Source organism: Budorcas taxicolor, chromosome 11 (assembly GCF_023091745.1).
Source record: "Budorcas taxicolor isolate Tak-1 chromosome 11, Takin1.1, whole genome shotgun sequence".
NCBI lineage: Eukaryota > Metazoa > Chordata > Mammalia > Artiodactyla > Bovidae > Budorcas > Budorcas taxicolor.
Window position 1 is genome coordinate 104,010,502 of NC_068920.1, and position 27,276 is coordinate 104,037,777.

Here is a 27,276-nt window from a genome sequence, read left to right on the forward strand (position 1 = left end):
TTCCAGGAGCCTGGACAGCCCTGAGCTACACCGGCCCTCTGGGTTTATAGGGAAGCCCTCCCAGGTGCAGCTATAATTGGAAATCAACTGAGGCAGAAACCCCAGCCTGGTCCTTGGCGGGGTTCCAGGTCTGTTAATTTAGGAAATCCACTCTCCTGACCTGGCCGGCTGCCCCGGGGCTGATCCTAAGTTCCGGCCTTTGTGTACACCTTCCCTGCCCACCTGGCAGGCGCAGGCCCGCCCCCCCACTCCCCGCCTGCCCCAGCTTGCTCCTTGCTAGAAGGAAAACACCCAGGAGTTCACCGCCGGGTGGCTGGCACTTTCATCTGGCCCCGTCCACTTGGGGTTTTCAACCGTAAACACAGTTCTGAATGCAGGACTGTGTGTGCGGGGGAGTGAAGAAGGCAGGATTTGTGTCAAGAGATTCCGGAAAACTAGCCCCTCCCCAAAGCCGCCAGACGCTACTGGGGTGAGAAACAGGCCAACAGGGGTGCCATCCGGAAAGATCTTGGGATGCAGGGCCCTGTCTCCATCCCCCCTCTTTCCCTGGCATCCCAGGCCATGGCGGGGATCCTCCCCAAACCTGCAGCCTTCCCTGCTGGTCAGAGTTCACATGTACACCCCTACTTCCTGGAAGGGATAGCTTCCCACCGCCTCCCTCAATCTGGGGTCACTCCTGCTTCCCCCTGCCACAACAAAAAGTTATTGTTGAAAAGCCAGTGGCTGTCCCTACAGACCTGCTGTGTGTGTCAGGAATTTTACAGACAAAGCGGGACCCGCTGGGCTGAGGGCCTGGGATCGCGATTGTCAGAATAACGAACAAGCACCAGCTCTCACCGTCCCACCTGTGGAGCCCATTAGCAAGGGGAGGCCCCAGGCTGAGAGGCTGGTGGATTCAGACCCCTCCCCCGGGGACCAGCATCCCACTAGGTCCTTCTCCCAAATGCCTTCCTGAGCATAGTCCTGCGGGTTTAGACAGAAGGTCCGGCTGCCCCACTCTGCCCTGACCCCCAGCTTTCCCCTTCAGTGACTTGTGGCCCACTTTTCTCCTGGGGCCGAGGGGACCCTGCACTGTAGACATGAGGTCCCCAGAACGGGAGCAGGCCCAGAGCATCAGGGCTGTGGCTCAAGCCATCTGCTCTGTGCGGGTAGGGATTGTGGGTTTCCGTGACCAACGATGGTCACGGGGGATTCGGGTTGGGGGGACCTTGGGGACTTAGCTAGGCCAGCTGACCTCAAGTCTGAGTCATTGGTTGATTCTGGAAGCTTCTCCTCTACCCCAGCATCAGAGCAGGGTGTGCTTTTGTCAGGAATTCAAACCCCGAGTCCAGGTGGGCAGCAGAGGCCCAAGTGTGGCCACCGGGGAGCAAGGGGCCTGGGCTCAACTTAAAACCTTCCGGGAGGCCCCTCAGACTGAACATGAGGCCGGGCAGGGCCTGGGGTCCCGAGCAGCCCCCTGCTGATGAAGTGTGTCTTTCAGGTGAGCCCTCGGGACAGGATGGCCCACAGGGGAAGCTGCACAGGGATGGCCTGGCTGCCTGTCCTGCTGGTAAGTGGCCGGGATGCCCGTGCCCCAGGGTATTCCTAGTGGGAGCTGCCATTTGGCCATGTCCTTCACTAGCCATGTCCCTCTCATCCTGTCTGTGCAGCAGCCGTGCGGTGATCACATGCTGCTGTCCCCACCTTCACCAGGCTCTCCAGGGCAAAGCCCTGACCAGCCCCCAGCCAGAGGCGGTCACTGTACTCAGAGCTCCCCTCAGCTGGCTCTGTGGTCTGTGTGGTGGTGCCCAGCCCAGCGCACCTGTGCCAAGCTCCACACCCTAAGTCAAGCCGGAGCTCCCGGTGAGCTGAGGCACCTGTGACAGGGGGCTGCGGGAAGGGGCCTCCCCGGCTTTGAGGGCAGTCCGGGGAGCTGCCGGTGCCAAGCGTTTGGGATAGAGCCTCTGACTGACCGCCAGGGCATTAGCTGAAGGGGTCCCCCCCAGGGCTCCTCCACCACAACCTCCAGGTGCTGACCAGAGTCAGCGGGGGTCTCCAAGGGCGAGTGGAGGCCAAAGGAGCCCCTTCCTCGAGGCAGGCGTCCCTGGTGTGCCGGGCCAGTGCGGAGGAGGCCAGCTGTGGCGAGAACGAGTTCTACAACCAGACCACGGGGCTGTGCCGTGAGTGCCCGCAGTGCGCGCCAGGGGAGGAGCCCTACCTGGTAAGCCCCGCCCCGGAGGCGGCCCCCGGGGAGTAGGGAGCAGCGGAGGGCGGATGTCCCGCCCGCATGGCTGGCTGGAATGGACCGCCCTCCTCTGGGATCTCTGCACAGACCACCTGCTAAGTGCCGGGAACCTGAATGTGGCTGTGGTGTTTGGGGTCCTGGCGCCGAGTGTGCACTCCCAGGGCCGTCAGCCTGGCCGGATGAGTTTATCCTGGAGCCAGCAGGAGGGGCAGCATCGGACGGTGGGGCAGCGGGGACCCCGGGCTCAGAGCAGATGGGGGAGGGCTGCGGCTAGGACAGTCCACGCCCCGAGAGAGGAGATCCTGGGAGCAGCCCGTGCACCCGGCGCTTAGGAACCTCAGGGTCGCGTGGTGGTCGTCGTGGTGATGCAGCCGCTGACCCACCTGTGTCCCATCCTTCCCTGGCCAGTCCTGCGGTTATGGCACCAGGGACGAGGACTACGGCTGCGTTCCCTGCCCCGCGGAGAAGTTCTCCAAGGGCGGCTACCAGATCTGCCGGCGCCACAAGGACTGCGAGGGCTTCTTCCGCGCCACGGTGCTGACCCCGGGGGACACAGAGCGCGACGCCGAGTGTGGGCCCTGCTTGCCTGGGTGAGCTCCGTGCCGCCCTGCCCACGTCCCCCTCCCGGGCATGGGTCCTGCCGGGAGGAGAGTCACACATCTCCAGCTCCGGGAGAGGAGGGAAGGGGGGCACAGGTCTCCTGGTGGGGGTCCCACCACCTTCCACCCGCAGGGCAGCCCACCTGGGCTCCATGTCTGTGTCCCTAAGTGGACCTCATCATAATAGCATCTCTGACCACCCAAATCAAGCAGATGTGTTGAATACTTCAAAGGAGACAACACATGTGGAGTGAGGAAAGGAAAAACAAGGTATTTTTTATATTTTTAGTATTCTGGAAAAAAACTGAGGGTGAAAAGCTACTAATAGAAATATTTGTAATCAAAGCTATGGTGTTTCCAGTAGTCATGTATGGATATGAGAGGTGGACCATAAAGAAGGCTGAGCAGCAAAGAACTGATGCTTTTGAACTGTGGTGTTAGAGAAGACTCTTGAGAGTCCTTTGGGCTTCAAGGAGGATCAAACCAGTCCATCCTAAAGGAAATCAGCCCTGAATATTCACTGGAAGGACTGATGCTGAAGCTCCAATATTTTGGCCACCTAATAGGAAGAACCGACTCATTGGAAAAGACCCTGATGCTGGGAAAGATTGAAGGCAGGAGGAGAAGGGGGTGACAGAGGATGAGATGGTTGGTGTCACTGACTCAATGGACATGAGTTTGAGCAAACTCAGGGAGATGATGATGGACAGGGAATCATGGTGTGCTGCAGTCCAGGGCGTCGCATGAGTTGCAGAGTCAGACATAACTTAGTGACCACTGAACAACAATAGAAATATTTGAGCCATATGGTTCCTATAATTCCCCCACAATTCTGTTATGTGTCAGTCTTCCCATAAAAACCTAAGTAAAAGTAGCCTGAAAGACAGACTCTTCCTTCAAGACAGCAGATTTCCCTTGGGAGGTGGAAAGTATAGCCCTGCAACCTGGTGACTGCCTCCCTCTGGTGGCCACACAACCTATGCTACCAAGGGCTGCCCAGAGCGGTGGTGTAGGCTTCCTGGTGGTGATAATGGTAGAGGTGATGGAAGTGGTGATGATGAAGGTGATGATGGCAGTGGTCATGGTGATGATGGAGGTGGTGGTGGAGGTGATGATGGAGGTGGTCATGGTGATGATGGAGGTGGTCATGGTGATGATGGAGGTGGTCATGGTGATGATGGAGGTGGTGGTGGAGGTGATGATGGGGTGGTCATGGTGATGATGGAGGTGATGATGGAGGTGGTCATGGTGATGATGGAGGTGATGATGGAGGTGGTCATGGTGATGATGGAGGTGGTGATGGCAGTGGTCATGGTGATGATGGAGGTAGTCATGGTGATGATGGAGGTGGTGGTGGAGGTGATGATGGAGGTGGTCATGGTGATGATGGAGGTGGTGGTGGAGGTGATGATGGAGGTGGTCATGGTGATGATGGAGGTGATGATGAAGGTGGTCATGGTGATGACAGAGCTGGTGGTGGAGGTGATGATGGTGGTGGTCATGGCAGCAGCAGCATTTTGAACACTGCACCATATCTTGTAGCCGGCTTGTCACCTGTTATTCACCCCCTCCGAACCACTGTATTAAGTTAAGAGGAGATAGAAAATAAGAATATATCCAAACAAGAGCACCGGGCATTAGTCTATAAGAAAAAGGAAATGCAGAAAGACCCTCCAAGGGAGAAACAAACTGAAAGTGAAAGACCCTTTAACACAAGGAGCTATCTCAAGCTTGCAGAAAATAACCTCAGTTCAGATATGTTGCTAGGGAGCCTCCAATTCCACCACCATCTCTGCTGTTGACTGACCCCACCCCCAGTCTCTCCAGGTTCTGGTCTTTCGTTCAGACCCACTTCTTGAGCTGCTGACTTCTGTGTCCAGGTATCTGTCTGACAAGCTCTGACACAGAGGACCCATATTTGTCAAATGGGTGGAAAAAAGAAAAGGAAAAATCCCCTTCTTAACAGTGAGCTGTCCACGTGCTTTCGTGTGGAGAAAGGCCATAGAGGAGGCTCAGGGACAGAGCTCTAGGAGGCCTCCTCGGGTATCGCCTCCCCCATGACAAGCTCTCACTGACTGCGGCCACTCCCTGCTGGACCCCTAGGATGGGGTGAGGTCCGTGATAGCTTCTATCCGCCTGCTCAAGGGAGGGGAAAGTGAGCCTAGGAGCCCCCCAGGGAAGCAGGTCTTTGGGGAGAAGCTATGTCCCTGTGGATGTGGAGGAAGATTCTAGAGGCCCCATCTGAGCTTTAGTCTTGTCTTGGGCTCCTCATCTTAATCAACCTTTGAGGAACAGGAGAAGAAGGAAGAAAGAACTAGGGAAAGTCACAGTATAGACCAGAGTGTGAGAAATCTGGGCTTTACAGAAAGACAGACGGCCCCAGAGCTCTATGTGAGCCCCCGGCGTTGGATCGAGGGAAACCTGCTGAAGTTGCTGAACAAGCATTCACACCGCCGTCCGCCGAGGACAGGCCAAGTGAGCCTTGAAAAGAAAAACCCAACAATTGGGCGGTTCTGTGCACCACAGGCCCCAGAAACCAGTGAAGGGTCGAATTCAGGCCCGGTTAGAGGACGCCCAGAGGGCTCCCGGAGGAGCATGCCGGAACCTTGCAAACTTGGTCTTGCGGTTGTTCAGCTCATCATACCGCTGGAGCTGGGCACTGCCGTATCAGAAAGACAGAGTGGAGCTGCAGGGTGGGGAGTAGCCTCACCTGGGAGCGTCTGTGCGGGAGCCTTGGCCCTGTGGGCCCCTCCCCCACCAGGCTGGGGGGAGGGGTCAGGAGCGACCACCATCGCTTGGAAGCTGCGAGGGGCTGGCCCGGCACCCTGAGCAGGTGTTCCTGCAGGTGGCTCCCGGAGCAGCAGAGCATGCATGTGAGCGCCTGTGTGTAAGCCTGCCTGGTGTGGCTCCTCTGCGGGGTGTTCTGAGATCGGCTAATTCCTGTTTACAAGATGCACAGGGTCTGAGGATAAAAGGCTCTTGAGGAAGGGCAGGGTTGCCGACGGTCCAGCCCTCGAGGCTAGAGTCCCCCCAGCCTCACCCCCCTGTCACGGGGCCAGGCGCACATGGCTAATAAACAAGAGATTAGAAAACAACCACAGAGAGACCCAGTAGAGGGCCGGGAGTTTTCATCTTGAGTCGTATGAAGGGACAGCACTGCCAGCAGCTCTTTACCCACCGACGTCTCCTGATGTGAACACCTCGGGTGTTTACAGGAGGCGGGCCCAGAGAGGCGGAGCCGTCTGGGGACTGGGGGACCTGAGTGGAAGCAGGCACAGACCTCTGGGAGGGCCCCAGGGGTGGCAGGGTCACCGGTGGCAGGCTGGCATGGTAGGAGGGAGCTTCCTGGGTGTGAAGTCTTGGGGACAAGCCATACCTGAAGGCTTTGACCTTCCGGTAGAGAGAAACAGCCCCATCGTGAGCTCACCAGGTGCCCTCACCGGAGGAGGAGGCAGGTGACTCTGGTTGTGACCTGGCTGCGTCTCAGGCCCTCTGCCCTGACCACCCTAGACAGGGCCAAGGTCTCTGCTGCAGCCACGCCCTCCAGCCAGCCCCACTCCATCCCAGTCAGCAAGCGTCCAGCTCTTCCAGGAGGTCCCGGGGCTCCTAGACACCCCTGCCCATAACTCTGCCCGGCTGCAGGCTATGCCCTTGTGGGGGGGCACACCTCCTCCTTGGGGCATGCCCCCCGCCCCATGCCTGGCTATGATGGTTAGAGAACAAGCCGTGGTCATCCCCGCTCACCTGTCTGCTCTGTCTCCCCCCGCCATCCCCCCACCCCGCCTGCACAGCTACTACATGCTGGAAAACAGACCGAGGAACATCTACGGCCTGGTATGCTACTCCTGCCTGCTGGCACCCCCCAACACCAAGGAATGTGAGTGTCTGCCCCGTCCAAGGTCCTGACTCAACCCTGACAGCTCTCCTGACTTGGGAGCCGCGAGCCGGCTCCGGATAGTGGGGACACAGAGATGCTCCTGAGGGCAAGCGGGCGGGCAACAGGTCCCTGGGAGCGAGGGAGGGTTGGGTGGTAAAACCACACATCAGACGGAGACTGACACCAGTTGAGGGACCTCTGTGAGCCTGAGTTTTCTGGGGGCGCTAAAATCTGGGCCATCCATCTCTCGCGATCCTGGCAAACACCCGCAGCGCCAAGGTGTTTTGCTGAGAACTGCAAAGCACTCAGCAGTGGTAAGTTCTCACACGCAATGTTTCAACGCGTGTTGAAGGGAAGCCTGCGGAGTGACCACAGGGCACGTGACGTAAACACTGAGGCCCTCAGTTTGGCCTCACCTCTGGCTGCCTCCTTCCTACCCTAACTCTGGTGTGATGCTCGTGGGTGCCTATTTAGGAGGAAGGGCTGGGGCCCCCTGCTTCAGAGAAGGTGACGGATGGCCTCCTGTGTCTGTGGTCGGGAGACACAGACGAGGTGGGACAGGTGGACAGATGGAAGACAAGACGACTGGGAGGGAAGGGGGAGTCCGGTCCAGCACTGGGGCCCCCCTCCCACTCGTGGGAGTTCCAGGGTCCACACTGGGGCCCTGCCCTCCTGGTTCTCCATGAGACCCTGCCCTCCCCATCGTCTCACGATATCTTGTCAAGGAGACAAGACTCTTAGGAGGTCCGGCTTCCTAGAAGCACCAGGAGGAAGGGAGGAGGGCGAGTAGAGACAGTGGTGCCTTTCCTGCTTTGAGATCCTCTGGGAGAGATGCTCCGGATGGCAGGGCCATGGGCAGCGGGGGCGGTGGGGCAGGACCGACGCCTGCATGGAAGGCATTCTCTTCCTCCCAAAGTCCTTAAGCAGATGAACCTGACAAGGACAGTTTGTGCGTCTTTAAAGCTGAACATTCCCACCCAGCCAGATGCTAATTAATTCATAAATTAGAGGAGGCCCAGGCTTCCCTGGAGAAGGCAATGGCACCCCATTCCAGTACTCTTGCCTAGAAAACCCCATGGATGGAGGAGCCTGGTAGGCTGCAGTCCATGGGGTCGCTAAGAGTCGGACACGACTGAGCGACTTCACTTTCACTTTTCAGTTTCATGCATTGGAGAAGGAAATGGCAACCCACTCCAATGTTCTTGCCTGGAGAATCCCAGGGACGGGGGAGCCTGATGGGCTGCCGTCTATGGGGTCGCACAGAGTCGTACACGACTGAAGCGACTTAGCAGCAGCAGCAGCAGCAGCAGGCTTCCCTGGTGGCTAGTGGTGTAGAACCCACCTGCCAATGCAGGAGACACAAAAGATGCGGGTTCGGTCCCTGGGTCAGGAAGATCCCCTGGAGGAGGGTATGGCAACCCACTACAGTATTTTTGCCTGGGAAATCCCACGGATAGAGGAGCCTGGCGGGCTGCCATCCATGGGGTCGCAAAGAGTCAGATAGGCTAAGCAACTGAACACACAGAGGTCTGGGGCTGCCCACAGGACGTGATGCGGCCGGCTTCGATCCTGTCGCAGAGAGCTCTGGGATGCAATCCTGTCCTGGAAGACGCTAAACACCCCTACCCACTAAGGATGGAATGTGGGGTTCATGCAGCTCCTCCCCACGGGCCTTCATCTAAAAGATCACAGGGCCTGTGTTCTTATTCAGGCCAGACCGTGCTAGACACCCGCAGCCAGAGAGCTGTCAGCCTGGGAGAAGCCCCTTCTCTCCTCCAACATGAGGCCCATTGTTGGAGTCCCTGGCCCCCAGCCCATAATTTACGGCTTATCTAAAGAACAGCCCCAGCCAGGGCCCCGGGAGTGAGCTCACAGGATCCAGTCCTGAAGGAGGTCAGCAAGGAAGTGAGGCCGATTCCAGGAACCTGGAGTCCCACTGGGCAACCTTGGAAGTCACCTGACCTCTGTTTGTCCATCTGGGAAATGGGGCGATGCATTCAGCAAAGCTTCACAGGCTGATGTGGGGAGTGGAGCCTGCTTGGGTCGTGGTCTCCAGGATGGGCTCTGCCCCTCCCTCTGCACTCACCTTCCATCCTGGGCTCCTGCTCAAGGGTCATCAGACAGGCCTGAAAGGCTGACTGTGACCAACTGACCAGCTGCCGGGAGGCCCACTCTAGGAAAACCAAGGGTCAGTCAGGTCTCTGGGCCCCGGGGCTGCCCTTCTGGGCCCAATGTCAGGGGTCCCGAGCCCCTCTGCCTCCCGCCTGGATGCTGCCTCTGGTTGGATGTGATCACCTAGGCTGGCCCCCTGAGAATTCAGCCCCGCAACACCCCAGGTTGCTGACAGTGGACCCTACAGATCACACCAGAGAGCATGGCATGGACCCCACATCTCAGGGCCGGAGCAGCCAGGCCCCGAGAAGCCGTCCTGAGGCCGGAGCCCTGGGCTGCTCCACCTTCCCGGAGAAGTGCAGGGTGGGGCCTCGTGACAGCGTCCACTCCTGGGGAGATCCTTGACTGGACACAGCTTCCTCATCCACCTGCCCGTCCAGTGCTGTGGGCAAGAAGGTGCCCGAGGAGCCCGGTTCAGGGCAAGTTCACCGCCTGACGGCCTGTGGGCAGCATGGACAGGGCAGCAGGCACCTTCCTCTCGGGCCGGGGTCAAGGAGGGGCCGTTCCAGGGAAGGAGGCCTGGAGCCAAGTCCAGGAGCACCAGGAGCCCGTCCTCCCGCCCCCTAGTGGTACCATGAGGAGACGACGCCTGGGTTCCCACGGCCGGCTGAATTCCCGCTGTTTCTGAGCCTGAGTTTCTCTGCCAGGTGTGCACATCTACCGCTTGCTCCTGTCACGGGCATAGCAGCAGATCCCGGGGCCCGAGATGCATCCCCTGTGAGCAGCCAGGCCCTGACGGCTCTGCTATTGCCTCAGCCTCTGCACCAGGGCTACCCTGTACGAATCCATAAATTGTCCTTAAAAGTCCAAACTGTTACCTACATGGAGGATCCCAGGCTGGACTCTAATACAAACCATTGCCCACAGCTCGTGAGGGTTAACAGACCAGGGGCCCTAGTGACTCCTACATCCAGCCCTGTGCCTGGTGCTCAAAGACCCCAGAGGACAGCGGATGACAACTCACTGCCCCCCACCCCCCCCTACCCCCACCCCCCCCCTCCACCCCCCAGCCAGCTCCTGACTCATCGCTGCCTAGTAGAACTTGCTCTGTTTGCAGACAGACCTTGTCTGGGCTCTCTGGCCTCGCCCACCCCTGTTACAATACGCCTCTCTTTGCTCCTTCAGAGCTGGGCTCCAAGAGGAAGCCTTGTGGACGGCGACAGACCTGGCGACCACTCAACACCTAGGGACATTCTCACCTCAGCATCCAGCCCAGGAGACATGTGCTGGATGGACCGAAACCCCCTGACACCGAAGACCCATGCTGGTGCCCAGTGAGCCCTCACAGGGCCGTGCAGGGTCTAGCGGGGCTGTCCTGGGGCTCAGCCCACAGAGGTGACCCCCCGCCCCCCCACCACACAGCACCCTCCACTGTCAGATGTGCTCAGCGCGGGCCTTGTGTCTGATCCCCTGGGTCCATGAGGAGCTCAGAGCTGTGCAGGCAAAGCCAGCTGGAGGCCCCTGGGGAACCACAAATCAGGGCAGAGGCCCAGCTGCCACCTGATGGGGCGCAGGCGCCCGAGGGTGCAGGGATGTGTCACTGTGTGCCAGCCCTGCCCGTCGTGGGCAAAGGCATTTCGTAAGCCTGGCCGCTGGCAGCTCTGGCTGTCTCTAGACCACAGGCCTGGGCGCGTCTGTGTCCCCAAGCCTGTCACCGCCCCATGGGCAAGCCCAGCCGAGAGGGACAGGAACAGACAGAGACGAGAGACACCCACACACAGAGCCCACGGGCGTTTGTCTTCCTGAGATGCGGCTTCAGCTGCCTCAAGTCCCTCGAGCACACAGGTCGGCCTGGTTCCCAGGAAGCAGTCTGCTTTGGAGAGGAAACTGGCTGGTGCTTGAGGCAGTCTGCTTTGGAGAGGAAACTGGCTGGTGCTTGAGGCAGCCCTGCGAGAGAAGGCAGAATCAATTCGGTCCTGCTTAAATCTCATTTCAGTTATGAGATGCGTCGTGAACTGGGGAGTGGGGCGGGGGAAAGGCTCTGGACACACGCGGGAGCCCAGGAGAGGAGGAGAGACCTGCCCGGGGTCCCTCCCCACACTGCCCCACCACCTGCTGTCCCCTCACTGCAGACCCTACACGGGCTCCGGGCGGTCCTGGCAGCTCAGCACCCCAGGCTCCGGGGATGTGAAGGGCCCACCATGGCCCCCACGCCCTCAGCCCCGCCCTCTTGTCAGGAGCGCTAAGACTCACCCAAAGGCCTGCCCTCCGCAGGCAGCGTGAGGAATGGGCCTCCCTGCTGTGTGTGGAGAGCTGGGGGCAGCCCCGACAGTGGACAGTGACGGAGGGCAAAGGGCAAAGGGCAAATGCCAGGAGCTCAGAGGGTGAAGGAGCTGGGCTACAGGAGCCAAAATCTCCAGCCAAGACGCCTCTGGTCCGATCATCAGACCAGCTGGCAGCATTCCAAGGATGAGCAAGGCCACGCTGGTTGGGGAGCATGGCTGGGGGGACTGTGTGTCTCCACCCCAGCAAGGCCATCCTGGTGTGGGGGAGCATCTGCTGGCCCGTGCCCTGTCCTGCCCCCTCAATGCTCTCCAGGCACAGTTCATTTTCTAACTAACAGAAGCATGGTCACTTGGGGGCAGTCCCCAGCCTGCCATCCTTCCTGACCTCCGCCCTCTGGTATATGTAGTTTCCTGCTGGCTTTAAAAGGCGAGAAGATCAGTTCCTGCCTGGACATAGACAGATGTGTGGAAGATTCAGCCTGGAGTCTCCCCACCACCACCCCTGGAGCTGTGATGTGGAAATTTGCTCTCCCCAGAGGCCCCACGGGGCACTGCCCAGGTCCAGGTCCCACAAGGCAGGGAGGGCCGGCCTTGGACGTGGGGCTCACTGTCCCCTTTCAGGCAAACCTGTGGCACCAATGTCCCCAGACCCAGAGAGAAAAGCAAGACAGGAGGAAACATGAGAACAAGACCTCATGTGCCAGGTTGCTTCGGTCATGCCGGACTCTTCACAACCCCATGGATGGTAAACAAAACGAGATCCTCCCTGCTAACCCCAAACCTCAAGTCCTGCCTAAGAAAGGCCCACCATCGGGCAACTTGATAGGACAGCCTGCCTGTGGCTCAGCTAACCACAGAACCAGATTCCGAATCACCCTTGCTGGGAGACCCCTCTTACGTTGGAGCGGAGTTTATGAATCACAGTTAAGGGAAGGTTAAAACCTCATTTCTGTTCTAACACCATTTGGTCACAACTATTTTGGAAACTTGTCAAAGGAAAATCCTGGAGAAAAATCCATCAAAATGTCAACTCTAGACCTCAAGACTGTGGGTGAACTTTTTGCTTCTCTCATGTTCTGATGTTTTCCCAATGTTTGATCATGTTCAGTTCAGTTCAGTCGCTCAGTCATGAGTGTGTATTAAAAGTATTAACAGTCCATCCCTGTTTAATTAATGGAAGGAACCACTCTGGTGTTCCCCCAAACTCACATGCACACCTGCCCCTCACCTGCTCATGGGGACCAAGTCTGAATCTTGGACGGAGCAGGTATGACTCCGCGTGTCCAGTGTAAGGAGCAAGGGCCTGGTGAGGTCAGAGGCTCTCGGGGATGAAGGTACCGCTGGCCCAGCCCTTTCCTCATGAGGATCTTCCTCACGAGGACTCTGGACCCCTGGGGCCGGGCTCCCCCTGCAGGCTGTGCTCCATCTCCAAGGCTGGGGCAATGGGGGTCTCTTGAGCGACCCACGATCGGTCACTGCTGTCCCTGCAGGTGTGGGAGCCGCCTCGGGAGTTTCTGCCAACTTCCCCCGCACACCCGGCAGCAGCACCCTGTCCCCGCCGCAGCTCGCCCACAAAGGTAAGAGGGGCACAGGTGCCAGCCCCAGCGGGAGATGAGGGTGAGGGGAGACAGGCAACTAGCAGGACGGGACCTCCCACCTCCCTCACTTCCCTCACGTGACAGCCACACTGGGAGTTAGTGATTTCTCTGTAAGAGGGGACCAGTCCCTCCATGGATGTTGGGGTCATGGGGGGCACGTTGGTGATCCGGGCACATGAGGTAGGGGCTGGAGGGAGGTCAGCCCCCTGGGCTTTAGGCCTGACTCAGATGAGCCTTGGTGGCTTTAAGTAAACTTGCTGACCTCACATTTTACTCACCTCTAAGTCCTCAGGGGTGGGGCTGCAGGGCCCTGGCCTCACTTTCTCTTGGAGCAAAACTGGGTGCTGGGCCCTCCCTCACAGTGCTCCCACTCTGCCTGGCTTGAAAGCACCTTCGGGCCGAGATCTCAGGCTCAGGCACCTTCAGAGTCCCAGGGCACAGCCTGCCAGCTGGACCCCTGCCCACATCCATGGGGCGCATCAGGGCAGGGCCTCCACTGAGGTTCTAGACTCACTTCCTCCAGGACAGAGGTGTCACCCCACAGACGGGCACCAGGCCCACTCAGACCTGCTTCCAGACACACCCCACCTGGGTGGGGGGGATGCGTGCCCACTGCCCACTCAAAGCGGGGAGACTTCCTTGAGGTCCAGACACCTGGATGGGGTCCCTTCCGCCCAGGTAAGGGGCTGGATCCTGCTCGGTTCCCTCAGAGAATCAGGACAGGTCTCCCTTCCTGGGGAGATGTGGGCAGGGCGCTCAGCAGGGGAAGCAAGGGGTGGTCCCCGTGCTGCCTCAGCTGGTGGGCCCTGGCCGCACAGAGCCCAAGGCTGCATGAGGTGCTGGGACCAGCCCGAGAGCCTGCCCTTGGAGGCGATGCTTCTACCCGGCCTTTGCGGGGAAAAGTCTTGGGCTAAACTGTCTTCAGGACAGTTTAGCTTGTGGGCCCCCCTCCCTCCAGTCCACTTGCGGGGTCTGCCGCTGCTGACCAGCGTGGGGCCGGACTAGTGGTCCCACTGTGATGGCCAGAGCAGGTGTATAGGGCTCGGTGCTCGGGCGAAGCCAGCGTTTGGAATTCCAGTGGTCCGCTGGAGGGCTTGGTGGCAGGACCGCTGCTCGCCGGGCCACAGCCTCGCAGGGTAGGGGCCTGAACCCTGAGTACTGGCCTTCTCTCCCGACTGCAGCAGAGCTCTCAGGCCAAGGACACCTGGCCACCGCCCTGGTCATTGCCATGTCCACCATCTTCACCTTGGCCGTCGCCATCGTCCTCATCATCATGTTCTACATCCTGAAGGCCAGGCCGTCTGCCCCCGGTACCACCCCGCCCCCCACACCCCTCACCAGCCCCCTCTCCCTGATGCCGTCTGGCCACTCACGCCCCCTGTCCCCTCAGCCTGCTGCCCTAGCGCCCCCGTGAAGAGCCCAGAAGCCCCCGTGAGCGAGGAAGAGGAGAAGAAAGAGGCCCAAGGTAGGCAGCAGCCCCTGGAACCCGCAGTAGGAGGTGGGGGGCCGGAGCACGTCCCCCCAGCCCCTAAGGAGGCCGGCCCCTGATGCCCCCTCCCACCCCCACCCCCACAGACAACGTGGTGATCTTCTCCGAGAAGGACGAATTCGAGAAGCTGACGGCGGCTCCAGCCAAATCGGCTAAGAGGTGAGTCAGGGAGGCAGCCCGGCTGAACTGGGCGGGGGGTCTTTGGGGTGCGAGCAGGAAGGGCAGCTGGGCCTGTGGGGGCCACAGGGTGGGGCGGTGGCCCAGGGTCCTCAGTGCCTACGCCCCTGCCTGCTCTCCCCTGGGGCCGGGAACAGCTGGCTGTTGGCTCCATGTCTCGACCTCCAGCAGGCACGGGGTGGGGCTCGGTCTCTGTCACCGAGTCACCAGCACATATGGTCCTTTGTTCTTAAATAAGTCTTCAGCCAAACCACAGGACGCAAGCAGAGTGCCTATAAGGTTGTTTTCCATCCGTGTGGGATGATTCTGGGGGCATGACTAGGGCCATGGCCCTGGGCGAGGGACAGGGTGTGACTGGAGCCCACCTCCTGTGGGGTATCCTGAGCCCCTCTCCTCCTCAAAGGGGCTCCCTCTCACCCTGGGCGTCTGCCAGACCTGGTGCTGCTGGGAGCCCGTCTGCTTGATGCAGACTTGGGCCCGCAGAGCGGCATCTCTCCACCTCGCAGTCTGTGCCCGAGCCTCTAGGGGAAGCAGGGACAGGTCTCGGCGCCCACGGTCCCCACCCCGGGGCAGCGGGCCAGGCCGGCTGGCACGGCACCCTTACCCATGGTCCTGTCCCCACAGTGAGAACGATGCCTCATCAGAGAAGGAGCAGCTGCTGAACCGGAGCCTGGACAGTGACGAGGAGCCGGCCCCGGATGGGCAGGGCCCCCCGGAGCTGTGCCTGCTGTCGCTGGTCCACCTGGCCAGGGACAAGTCGGCCACTGCCACCCGGGCCGCCGGGGTAAGGCCTGCTCCCGACTCCCCCACAAACGCCGCCTTCTGCTGAACATGCTCCGCCAGCTCTGGGGGTTTCTCCCTTGGGCCCCAGCAGAAGACAGGATCAGAATCTGAGACTGAAGACAGGGAAGTCAGTTCTCTTGTCATACAGCTTGAGAGAAGAAATGAAGAAATAGTGAGCCAAGAGAAAAAAGGTTACATTGCTGGGAACAACAGAGTCCCTTGTAAATGTACTGGAACAGGTCCAACCAGACAAGATGCACATGTGGGCACACACACACACACACACACACACACACACACAAGCCTGCTGCCCAGAGGCTGGGTGTGCCCTGCTTGGGGGCCAAGGTGCACCGGGGGAGGGTCACTGTCCCCACCTGCGCCTGTTAGCTCTGCTCCTGGCATCACTGCTCATAGTGAAGGTGCCCAGTTAGAGTTGCTGTGGTTGGGTCTTGACAGGAATATGCCCTGGTGCCCAGTTCACTGACCTCTGGGGGTGGGGGCTGTGGAGTTGTCCAAAGAGAGTGGCTCCAAGCGGCCTTGTGCACCCACCCCCGCCACCCCCCTGCCAGGCCCGCAGCTGCCCGCCTGCAGGGAGAGGGCTGCATAGCTCTGTGGCTGTGGAATCTCCACCCCTACCCACTAGTGTGCTGGGCTGGAGGGTCCATCCTTCTGGAGAGACTGAAGCCAGTGAAGCCGGATCTGGCCTCTGGTTGTCTGTGAGTCTGAACGTCCAGTGGAGCAGAGAAGCCCCGTGGACACTGAGGGCGCTGAGCTGGGTGACCCCAGGGAGGGCTTCCTTCTGTGAATGTGACAGACGTTCTGGCGAGGCTGTGGCTCAGGATTCCTGACCCGGAATCAGAAGGGGGCCCTGCTGGCATGGAGATGGAAGATGTGGGCCTGTGCTGCTGACATCTCCTTTCTGAAAATTCATCCTCTCTTAACTTTTTCTGGGATTCCCTAGTAGCTCAGTTAGTAAAGAATCTGCCTGCTATAACAGGAGACCCCGGTTCAATTCCTGGGTTGGAAAGATCTGCTGGAGGAGGGATAGGCTACCCACTCCAGTATTCTTGGGCTTCCCTGGTGGCTCAGAGGGTAAAGAATCCGCCTGCACAGCAGGAGACCTGGGTTTGATTCCTGGGTGGGGAAGATCCCCTAGAGGAAGGCATGGCAACCCACTCCAGTATTCCAGCTTGGAGAATCCCATGGACAGAAGAGCCTGGCAGGCTACAGTCCATGGGGCTGCAAAGAGTTGAACATGACTGAGCGACTTTCACTAACTTTTTTCACAGATTCAGAGTCGAAGGAAGAAGATACTGGACGTGTATGCCAGTGTGTGTGGTGTTGTGGAAGGTAAGGGGAGGTGTGGGGCCCTGACTCCCCAGGGACCCTCCAGCACTCTGGGTGCCCCAGGAGAGGCTGAGAAGACCCCCCTCCCAAGTTGCTCATCAGCTTGGGCAGTGACGGGGGCGGGGCGGGGGCAGGCCAATGGAGGTGTGGAGGGACGTGTGTTTCAGTTTCTTTCCTCTCTGCTGTTCAGGTGGGTGATGTCTGTTCTGCTGTCCAGCTCACTAACTCGTCCCTCTTCACTCTGCCATGGAGCTCAACCACTGAGCTTTAATCTTGATTGTTACCTTTCTCAGTTCCAACATTTCCATTTGGTTCTCCTTTACATTTTCTATCTTTTGTTAAGGTTTTCTATTTTTTTTTTCATTTGTTTCAAGTATGTTTGTAATTACACATTGAAGCACTTTGATCACGACTTCTTTACAGTCCTCGCCAGATAACCTAACATCTCTGTTATCCTTGTCGGCATTTACTGGTGGTCTTTTTTCATGCATTTGAGGTCTTCCTGGTTCTTGGTGTGATGAGTGGCTCTCTGTTGAAACCGGAACGGTTTCACATGACACTCTGAGTCTCGGGGTCTCATCTGAACCCTCTGTGAGGCTGGTTTCCTCTGACATACCTGGCTGAGGAGGGGTGCCCCCGTCACCCCTAAGTGGCTGTGGATCTTTGAGCCCAACCTGTGCAGGGGTGTGGGTGGACAGCTGCTGCTCCAAGTGGTCTCTACCAATGGTGTGGTGGCGGGGAGGCATGTGACCAGCTGCCGGATGAGGAGGAAGCCAGGGTCCCTGCCTGGCCTCCGGGGGTGGACGCCTAGGCTCCTGTCCCACTTTGCTGGCATTGGAGGGGGTGGCACCAGGGTTGTCCTATGGCGTTTCGCTGTACGAAGGCAGATACTGTCTGTTTTCTTCTTGTGAAGAGAGCATTCCACCTGTGCTGGTTGGTGGGTTGTCAGCTGTACTTTCCAGGAGGAAGAGGGGAGAGCGTGGAGGAACACTTCCTGGTTGAGTCTAACATATATCGGGGTCCAAGGACGGCTAGGGCACTGAGGTGGCTCAGGTGACCCATGCAGGACTGTCCTCGGAGCACCTTTTAAGAATGACTGTGGTCCCCTAAAGGGACCTGATACTGGGAGGATCACCTGACTAAGTTGGCTGCATCTGATGGAGCTGCTGGGGTCAGGGGAATGGACAGGCTTCGAGTGTGGCTGGCAGTGTCCCAGGAGTTGTTCACCTGAAGCATGCATCCTGTGTAGTTTTCTGCATTTGTGTTATATTTCACGATTTTAAAAAAGGTTCTAGAAATCCTGTTCGAGGGTGTCACACTTCTGCTGATGTCTGATGTGGCCCATTGTCCCTCAGGCCTCAGCCCCACGGAGCTGCCCTTCGACTGCTTGGAGAAGACCAGCCGGATGCTCAGTGCCACGTACAACTCGGAGAAGGCGGTGGTGAAGACGTGGCGCCACCTGGCTGAGAGCTTTGGGCTTAAGCGGGACGAGATCGGTGGCATGACAGATGGGCTGCAGCTGTTCGACCGCATCAGTACGGCCGGCTACAGCATCCCCGAGCTTCTCACCAAGCTGGTGCAGATTGAGCGGCTGGACGCCGTAGAGTCCCTATGTGCGGACATCCTGGAGTGGGCGGGGGTCCCGCCGCCCGCTGCCCCGCCACCCCCCGCATCCTGAGCAGGGCCGCAGTCCCCAAGGCCAGGCTGTCTCCTCTGCACACCAGGGGCACCTTGCTGGTCCGAGGAACAGGAGGACACAGGCCTGTCTCCCAGTCTAACCAGATAGAAGATCTGTGTGGACGTGAGGTTGCACTGGCCTCACCAGGCACAGTGGGTCTGTGCGCATCTATCTGGCCCGCCCCAACTTGTTCCTCCACGGATGTGGTCGGCACCACCCAGCAAACACCAGTGGTGCCTGGAGGACACAGTGAAGCCTGTCTGTCCTGTGGGGAGTTCACCGCCCCAGGAGACATACTTTTCTGGAAGACGGCCCACAGCCCAAGGGGGTGTGGGAATCGGGGCACAGCTTGGGGGAGCCGCTTTCCTGGGGGGTGGGTGGGGGCGCCCCATGAAGAACGCAGCTCTGAGGTTGGGAAAAGGCTGCAGAGGCACCACGTCCTCCCACTCCAGGCTCAGTGAGGGTCTGCACCGCCTGCGGGACCCTGGGCTCACTGTCCCTGAGGCCCTTCTCCCTGCAGGATGCCTGCCCCCCACGGATGTCCGATCAAGGGCAGCCTCCTGGCTTCACTCAGTGCTGCACAAGTCCAGCCTCAGGACCCAGGGCCCCTGAACCGCCTCTGCTTTCTTTCTCGAGTGGACTGGACCCTCTGAAGCAGTAGTGCTCAGGGACACAAGTTGTTTGCTTCAAACAGAAATGAGGGGTTGGCTCTGCTTGGAAAGGGAAACAGCCACGGAACCCTCAAGCTCCAGAGGGTCTTGGACAGGGATGTGCCTTGTGGGCCTTCTGAGCCCCTCAGGGAACGTGGGGTCTGTAGCCATGGGGACCTGGTCTGCTCGTGCCAACAGGGCCCGATTTCTTCCCCTCCCAGGGCTCAGTTTGTTTCTCTTCTGCAAATAGGTTATTCTGTGATTCTAAGTCAGAGAAAGTAAAGTTGGGGCGAGCAGACTCGAAGGGGGTCTGGAGACCATGCCAGGCCTTCTACGGGTGTGAGTGCACTGTGAGCTGTCCGGGGAACGGGAATGAAAACAGAACTGAGTTCTCACAGTAACTTTAAGTGTCCGGCAGACACTGAGAGAGGGGCTTAACAGCCTTGTTCTGGCAAATTCTCTGAGGACATCTGCTGTGGCCAGAGCCAGGAACCAGGAGTGATCAGGCAGGTTGAGGGTGTTTAACTTAATTCTCTGCTCAGCCCCCAGGGACAGACCCGACCCTGTTGTTCCTAAACTGAAACCAGTCTCTGGCTTGTACTTTTGTGAAATGACAAGTCCCACGACTGACAAATGCTTCTGGGGAGCAAACCAGGTGTTTGCGGAAGGGCAACACGTAACCTCCTGGCCCTGAACGCAGAACATGTGGCCATTTAACACCGTTGTTGCTTGTGGCGTCGGCCTGCTGGGCCCCGCAGGGCACACACACACAGCCTGGTTACCCTCAGTCCCCGTGGCCCCTGGCACAATCCCGGCTCTGTGACGCGGCTGCTGCTGAAGCCACCTTCTCTGAGGCTGCTGACGTCAGAGGAGGCGGAGTGGGCGGCCACAGGGCCGGCGGTGCCAGGCCTGTCTTGGGGGCTCAGCCCGCCATGTGCAGGGAGTGTGCCCTGACAGTGACTCAATCCTTCGTCATCTGCTCACCTGGAGACAAACCCAGGCAGGGATCACTCTGGTGGGCTTGAGCCTGCATGATGGGTTCAGATCACTGAGTCTACAAGGACTCTCAGCGAGCAAAGCTGGGCTCCCCCTGCTGTCCGGTATGGCCACAGCCACTGCTCCTGCTGAAATAAGCACACTCAGAAAACACCCCGGCCAGAGCTGTGGGCCCTGGCCAGTGGAATCTTCACTGTCAACGTTTGTGTCTAGATCTGTTTATATAACTTATTATGTTTTACAGTTTCAATAAACTAATAACAAGAAGACCCCTGGCTTCCAAGGATTGGCTCGGGGACGTGGCGGGGCGGGGGTTGGGGGCGGTGTGGGTAGGCAGGTCAGTGGCTCTGCTCCTGGCTGTCACCTGTGTGTGATGTGCTATGGGAGTCCCATCTGAGGCCAGCGGGGGTCCCAGCTGGCTTTGACCCCCCCCCAAGGGCTGCCTCCCTGTCAGTGGGAGCCAAGGGGTTGGAGCAGGAGCCCAGATGGGCACTGCTGCTCCAGGGATCACCGTCTAGCCAGGCTACCCAGCGCTTCCCTAACTTGGGGAAGTGAAAGTCGCTCAGTCGTGTCTGTTTGCAACCCCATGGACTGTAGCCTGCCAGGCTTCTCTGTCCATGAATTCTCCAGGCAAGAATACTGGAGTATTCTCTAGTTCCCTTCTCTAGGGGTTCTTCATGACCCAGGGATTGAATTCTTTACTGTCTGAGCCATCAGGGAAGGCCTAACTCAGGGAAGACCAGCTCTAAAGAGACAGCGGGACTGGAGGACGGGGCCTGAGAAGGGGACAGAGGAGGCACCTGTGGACACCGCAAGGGCAGGGGACCACACGAGGACTGAAGGGGCTCAGGGAGTTTTGTGATGACACAGCAGAGGGCCCACGGCGGGGCGACAGTGACAACAGGTAAGGACCAAAGGGACAAATAGAGCTTTGAGAATTCCTACAAGACAGGACCTGTGCCTTGGTGCCACCAGCAAGAAGACAGCCCGCCCTGAAAGGCTCCCTGGTGTCCTGAGATCGCAGGGCCTGAGCATGGCCAGCAGATGCCGGGGGCGGCCACATGCCTGCCGTCCTTTCTCTGCCTAGGGTCCTCCCACCTGGAATCCCCTCAAGAGTCCTGTGCAGGGTCACCATGACGCTCGCCCCCATATTCAAACACAACCTTTTGTGTGATCACAACACACGCACACCCTGTGTCCTGAACCTGAACATGGCAACCCAGAAGCTGTCAGCACAGGCTCATCTTCTAGATGAATAAACTGTGACTCAGAAGGGCTGTGTTCAGGGTCATAGCAATTTCTAGCCCACCTGCTGCGTCCACAGCCAAGAGGCTGGCGGGGCCATCCAGACACACCAGCTTCACCAGCATCCTGGTGGGTTGCCCACACACACTAGCCTCACCAGCATCCTGGCGGGGAAGCAGTCACACTTAGAAGGACTAGAGGCACTTCCACACCCTCCAGGGCACGCCAGGGCAGTTAATTCAGACTCGGTGGTCAGGGTGAGGGAAAGGACTCTTTAAAGCCCACCCTGGTGACTGCGATGTGCAGCCCAGACCGAAAGCTCACTGCTTTAGAAGAGGGACTGGGAAATGGGACACAAAGGGTCACCCACCCTTGGCTCAGTTGTGGAGTCACTGAAGGTGAGACCATGGTGGGGGCACACCTGTCTTCCAACACACGCTCCCTGTGCATTTACATATGTGTAAAATTTTAAACGTGAACAAAAATACTTTCAAACAGCAGCAGAACATTCAAAATAGAAACAGGGGTTCTGCTTTCTTTCTGTATCACCTTGTGTTCCCCACACCCCGACACCCTTAGACATACGTGCTCCCTCAGCACACTGAATACGACTCTTCAGAGTTGAGTCTCACTTGTTTATCATTTTCTTTATTTCATCTCGCCTTTTAGACTTTCTGAAACCGTTCTGCTTCCTCCTGGGGTTCCTGCTTTAGAGGTTTAGGTGGAGCTTGGTGTTGGTAAGTGTTTGGTTTGTCTGAAAGGTCCTGGGAAGGGTGATGATAAGGACGCCTGGGCAGATGGCTGTGGGGAGTCACCCACCTGTGCTGCCCTTTCAGCTGACCTGTCCTCTCTCTTGGCTGCATGTAAGCGTCTGCTGGTCTTTGGTGTCCTTCCGTTTCTTCCAGTTTGATGTTTCTGAGGAGCGATCTCTTTGCACCCGTCTTGCTTCTAGTTCATTTGGCTTCTTGAATGGAGAGTTGTGTTTTCCATCCTTCTCGTTTTATCCCCAGCCACGGCTTTCTCGGATCTCTCTGCTGCGTTTTCTCCTGCTGGAGCACGTTTACACACGTGTTAGGTCCTTTCATGCTTCATCCTCCACGGAAGCGAGTCTTCTAGGTTTTCATTCTGCATGAGTATATGACCAATTCTCCTTTCAATCTCACCTATGGTCTGATTTCGACAGTCGCACTTTCATTTCTGTAAGCTACTTTTTTGAAAACTTTACGGTCCATTTTGTTAGTCTCTTGTCTCTTCATAGCGCCTCTAGCCGTCTTGCTTCTTTGACCCTAGCTAACACGGCTTATATTCCACTTTGGTATCTCCGCTGTTCTCTTCAGCAGTGGACCCTGTCCAGTGTCACTGAGGCAGGGTCCCACACGGCCTCTGAAGACTTGGTGTTTAGTCACTAAGTCATGTCCGACTCTTTGCGACCCCACGGACTGTGGCCTGGCAGGCTCCTCTGTCCACGGGAGGATAGAGGAGGCAAGAACACTGGAGTAGGTTGCTTCTCCTCCTCCAGGAGATCTTCCCTAGCCAGGGATCAAACTGCGTTCTCGCACTGGCAGTTGATTCTATACCACGGAGCCACCTGGGAAGCACCCTGCAGACAGGGTCTCACTACCTGTGTTGCCTTCAGAGGTCACAGCTCTGCAAAGATCGTGGTTAACCCACCACCCTGACGGCCCTTCTCTGGCCTCCAGTTCAGGGCCCTGGGCCCCAGGCCTTCGTGACCCACCTGTCAGTTCTGGCTCCAGGGGGTCTTGCACATGGCCACCAGCTGGGGGTGTCCTGACATTCTTAGCCGCATGGCAACCTGCAGGATGGAGTCAGTCCCTCCCACTGGAATCAAGCTCTCTACTTACCCCTTATTCCAGCAAGTGTGAAGAGGCTGGAGGAGCAGATGTGAGCCCCAGCCAGATCCGGGTTGACCTCCAGCATTGCAAGCTCACCCTCCCCTCTTGGAGGGTCACTGTGTGAGCAGCTGTGGCCGGGTGCTGGGCCGTGTCTTTCAGCTGGGCCGTGTCTCTTTCAACAAGGACAAGACCCAGCACAAGGGTCTGATGAGGATCAAACAACAGATAAGAACTCGGCTCAGTGCTGACAAACAGCAGAAGCTTCCTTCTCTGATCCTGCCTGTTTATTAGTCCAGATGAGTTAAGATGACTTCCCCACGTTCTAAAGGGAATTCAGATTGGGATTAGTCTTGGCTGAAGCATGTGAAGTACTTGGGGAGACGAGGCCCCGACACAGCGGAGCCCCACCAGGAACTCAGGGTCTGTTTCATCAGGTCTTCCTCCATGTCTCCCCGGCCCAGCCTGGACGGTTGCACATCAGGATCTCAACATTCCTTGGCATATGACTCCTGTTCCATAAAAGTTTGCCAGGTAAACCATTAACTTATTACTAACACTGAAGTGAAACATTAATTTCTGGTTAGTGACTGTGGGATTATGTAGAAGCTCCAAATGTGAATGATTATCTCACAACTGGGCACCCTGCTGAGCTTCTAAAAGAAGCCCCCAGCCCCCAGGTGGGCCCATCACCTGCACCTCCCTCCCCAAAGTCATGCTTCCTGGAGCACCAGCCGTGTGTCACAGGATGGGTGGGTGGGCTGTTTCAGTCCCAGCTTTATAGGCATGTATCCAGTGTCTCATAGTACTCACTGACTGCATAGCCCTTTAAGCATATTATAGCTTTATCAGGAATGTAAGTTGAATTATATTTTAGGCATTTATTGAGTGTATGGTTTTCTATCTTTGCTTGGCAAATATAATATGTGTTTTTTACCACAAAGCCAATCTGATATTTCTAGAATGCATGTTTCCCCAGCTGGTGATAGGTTAATGTTCCTGTAATATACAGTTGGTGTTGGTTTCTTCCTATTTCTTTGAAATTTTTGAAACATACTCTTTTGAACAATTTTTGGTGCTGGGCTCATGCTGTATGAAATGAATTAGAATGTTTTTTTCTACCTTCTGGCCAGCTTAATTAGTTTTAAATACTTCCTCTTTGAAATGGTTAAACAATTCGCCTGCAAAACACCTGAAATTAATGTTATTAAAAAAAGTAATTCTCACACTTACAAAAGACTTAAATGATTTTCTATTGAATATTTCTTGAGACAATTCTGAGAGTTTGCCTTTTTCTAGAAAATAGTCCATTTCATCCAGATTTTCAAATTTATCAGCATAGAGCAGTAGAGAATTTATAATTTTAAAAACCTTTTTTATCCTAAATATTTTTGTTGTTTTCATGTTCCTGGCTTTCTGTTTTATCATGTCTATATATGCATTTTAGTTTTCAGTTAAAAGCAATCTCTTCTGCTTTTAACACTTACTCTTGACATTTTCCAAAAGCATTCTTGTAGCCTTCTTCATTCTTGTCAAGGTGAAAGTTGCACTCAGTCATGTCCAACTCTGCGACCCTGTGGACTATACAGTCCATGGAATTCTCCAGGCTAGAATTCTGGAGAGGGTAGCCTTTCCCTCCTCCAGGATATCTTCCCAACCCAAGGATTGAACCTAGGTCTCCAGTATTGCAGGCAGATTCTTTACCAGCTGAGCTACAAGGGAAGCTCAAGAATACTGGAGTGGGTAGCCTAACCCTTCTCGAGTGGGTCTTCCCGACCCAGGAATCAAACCAGGGTCTCCTGCATTGCAGGCGGATTCTTTACCAACTGAGCTATCAAGGAAGCCCTCTTTTGTCACAGTTACCACTGAAATTGAATGTTCAACTCCATCTCGGATGAAGACTCAGTGAAGGGCCCCTCCCTCACCTCGCCCTCCTCACCTTGACCCCAGGCCCCACAGCTGCTGCTCCCGATGCTGGCTAGTCACATCTCATGCACACACTCTCAACTACTGCTCTCCTGGTTGTCTACCCTTCCAAGAAATTTAACATTTCACTCCATTTTATACGTGAACTACAATCATTTAAACCTATATTTAAGTGGTTTCAGTGTTCACTGCAGTCTTTTGGTATGATGTTTGTTGACTCAGTAAACTCAATTCTAAATTGGTTCGAATAATCTGTGCAGTTTCTCTTCTCAGGAACAGTGCGTAAGTGGTATAACTTCTGAACACCTACAAATCTGAAAACATTTTTCCACTGTCTTCACTGATAACAGGCATGTCCACCAGGCGTAAATCCTCAGATCAGAGATCCTGCCCCCCCGAGCCAGAGGGGTGGCTCCCTATCAACCTCTGGCAATTCTCCTCTCCTGCAGGCAGGGGTTTCTGCCTGCCTTCCTCACTCCATCAACACTGTATGCACATAGCCCCTCCTCATGGTCCCCCTGGTGGGGACAGATGCCTTCCATCTCCACTCAGCCGCGGCCCAGAACTTGGCCCCTTCAGAAGCGCCAGCCCCACGCTGTCTGCCTGCCCCCAACACCGACTCCACCTCCTGTAGCATTGACAAAGAATGCTCACTTTTGCTTCTGCATTTTCAAGTTCCTATAAAGCCTCCACATCACCTTAGCCTGCTCTCTATATGGATTTCTGCTTCACAAACAGCACAGCTTATATTCTCTTGAAAAGGCCCCGGTCTCCAGATCCCAGGATGAGATGTATGCTGAGGAGTATAATTTCTGATTTCCTCTGTGCGTCCACCCTCTGTCCCGCAGCCTGAGCACCAGCTCACCTGGACCCCGGCCACACCCACCCCGACGGCAGCGAGGTCCCTGGTGCTGGGCCCATGGCAGCTCAGATGTACGTGCTTCTGTTTATGGAAGGCGAGGCTCTTCATGTGTTAAGAAAACGGAACAATATGATCTGTGTTCCCACACAAACACCAATTTTATTCCAGATAATCACATAATTTTAAGAATTTTCCCAAAACATTTTTACAAAGAGTAGCCCCGGTGTCATTTGCCCTGAAAATTCCACTGTGTACATGAGTACCACCGGAGCCAAATGGAAAAAGTCCAAACTTGCTGCAGCTTCCATGGGTTTCATTTTAAAAGTTTTAAAAAACTTAAGCTTTTTTTTTTTCTATTTTTCATGATAAATGATGCTACTCATATGTAACTTTACTCGGTAGACTTTTAGTTACTTTGCTGATTTTTACAGTCTGACAAGCAGCAGCACGCAGGCAGTATCTGTAAATAGTAACAACCAGTCTAAGGGTTTGTGCTGGCAGCCAGGGAGTTGCATTTCGTTAGACCCAAATTGAACAGAGTAGAGTTGAGGTTGATGCAGAGAAAGGCATGCTCTGGGTGTGTCGTCCTCTGTATCTCCTGAAGCATCAGGTGGATTGTGAAGAGTTCAAAGAGCTTCTTATTACTCCTGCAAGAGAGGGAGCACCTTAACGACATCTCACACTCAAGAACAGTGAGACAGCCTTACGTGTGAATGGCATCCTGTTTCATAATAGCAGAGGAAATAGGTAACTAGAGGATTCACATGCTGAGACAGACAAGACACGATCTGTGAAACAGGTCTAATGTGGAAAAATATTCAAGGTGAAAAGAGGACAATTCACCCTGGAGCCTGCACCACAGTCACTACCAGAGCAGGCTTGCCCTCAGCCAGCCAGAGTCAAGTACCCGACCACCATGTCTCAGGTATGTCAGCTTCTTCATGGAGCAGACCATTAGCTGACCTCTTGACCTAGCTCCTGGCCACTGTCCTCTGGAGAGCAACCAGTCAGCAACCTCACTTTCAGTAAGTTAGACTCGTATCTGGTAACGTATTTCTTACTTCCTTGTCCACATCTATTTCCCTCTATGGTAACCTTTATAACCATCCATCTCATCCAGGGTCTCCATCTCTGTGGATTTACAGTTTTATTCTAAGGCTGGCTTGGGCATCAATATTCCCAGCCCCTCATTCAAGCTTTGTTCCAATTCTATATCTACGCCTGAAATGAATACAAACTACAAAGCTCTGGCCCAGGACACAGCCACACGGGAACTACACCTCCACCAATTCCAGGAGCAGGAACTCAGAGGAATGAAACACCCCTGCAGCCTCAGGGCACCACAGAGGGTGAAGGACCACAGGCCCCCTGGAGAATTCACTGATTACAAATCAAGACAGTCACGGCCAGTCAGCCTGAGAGAAAAGGAAGACAATGAACTGACAAGCCTGAATGATACCAGAGCTAAACTAGTAACTTACTGGACTAAGGATGAGGTCACAACATGACAACAAACAATTTCCTACAGTGTGGCATTGTGTGTGACACCAGGCAGGACAGGCCGACCTGCAGTCACAC

General features: G+C 56.4%; 2 protein-coding genes across 3 annotated transcripts in view; one reads left to right on the plus strand and one right to left on the minus strand.

Annotated features, from left to right (window-relative positions):
- The first annotated feature begins 1,498 nt into the window (after positions 1–1,498).
- Positions 1,499–18,169, plus strand: EDAR (ectodysplasin A receptor). The gene is made up of 11 exons (XM_052648958.1): positions 1,499–1,549; positions 2,078–2,200; positions 2,633–2,814; positions 6,615–6,700; positions 12,588–12,674; positions 13,877–14,005; positions 14,086–14,160; positions 14,271–14,343; positions 14,986–15,145; positions 16,434–16,494; positions 17,847–18,169. Exons 1-11 carry the CDS (start codon positions 1,499–1,501, stop codon positions 18,167–18,169), a joined length of 1,350 nt encoding a protein of 449 aa, XP_052504918.1.
- A 7,669-nt stretch (positions 18,170–25,838) lies between these two features.
- CCDC138 (coiled-coil domain containing 138) overlaps positions 25,839–27,276 on the minus strand; it is a 30,746-nt gene continuing 29,308 nt past the window's right edge. For both annotated transcript variants that reach the window (XM_052648946.1, XM_052648941.1), the window contains exon 15: positions 25,839–26,345. In XM_052648946.1, the coding sequence (XP_052504906.1) occupies positions 26,180–26,345 (166 nt within the window). In that variant the 3' untranslated portion in view covers positions 25,839–26,179. The remainder of the gene's footprint in view (positions 26,346–27,276) is intronic.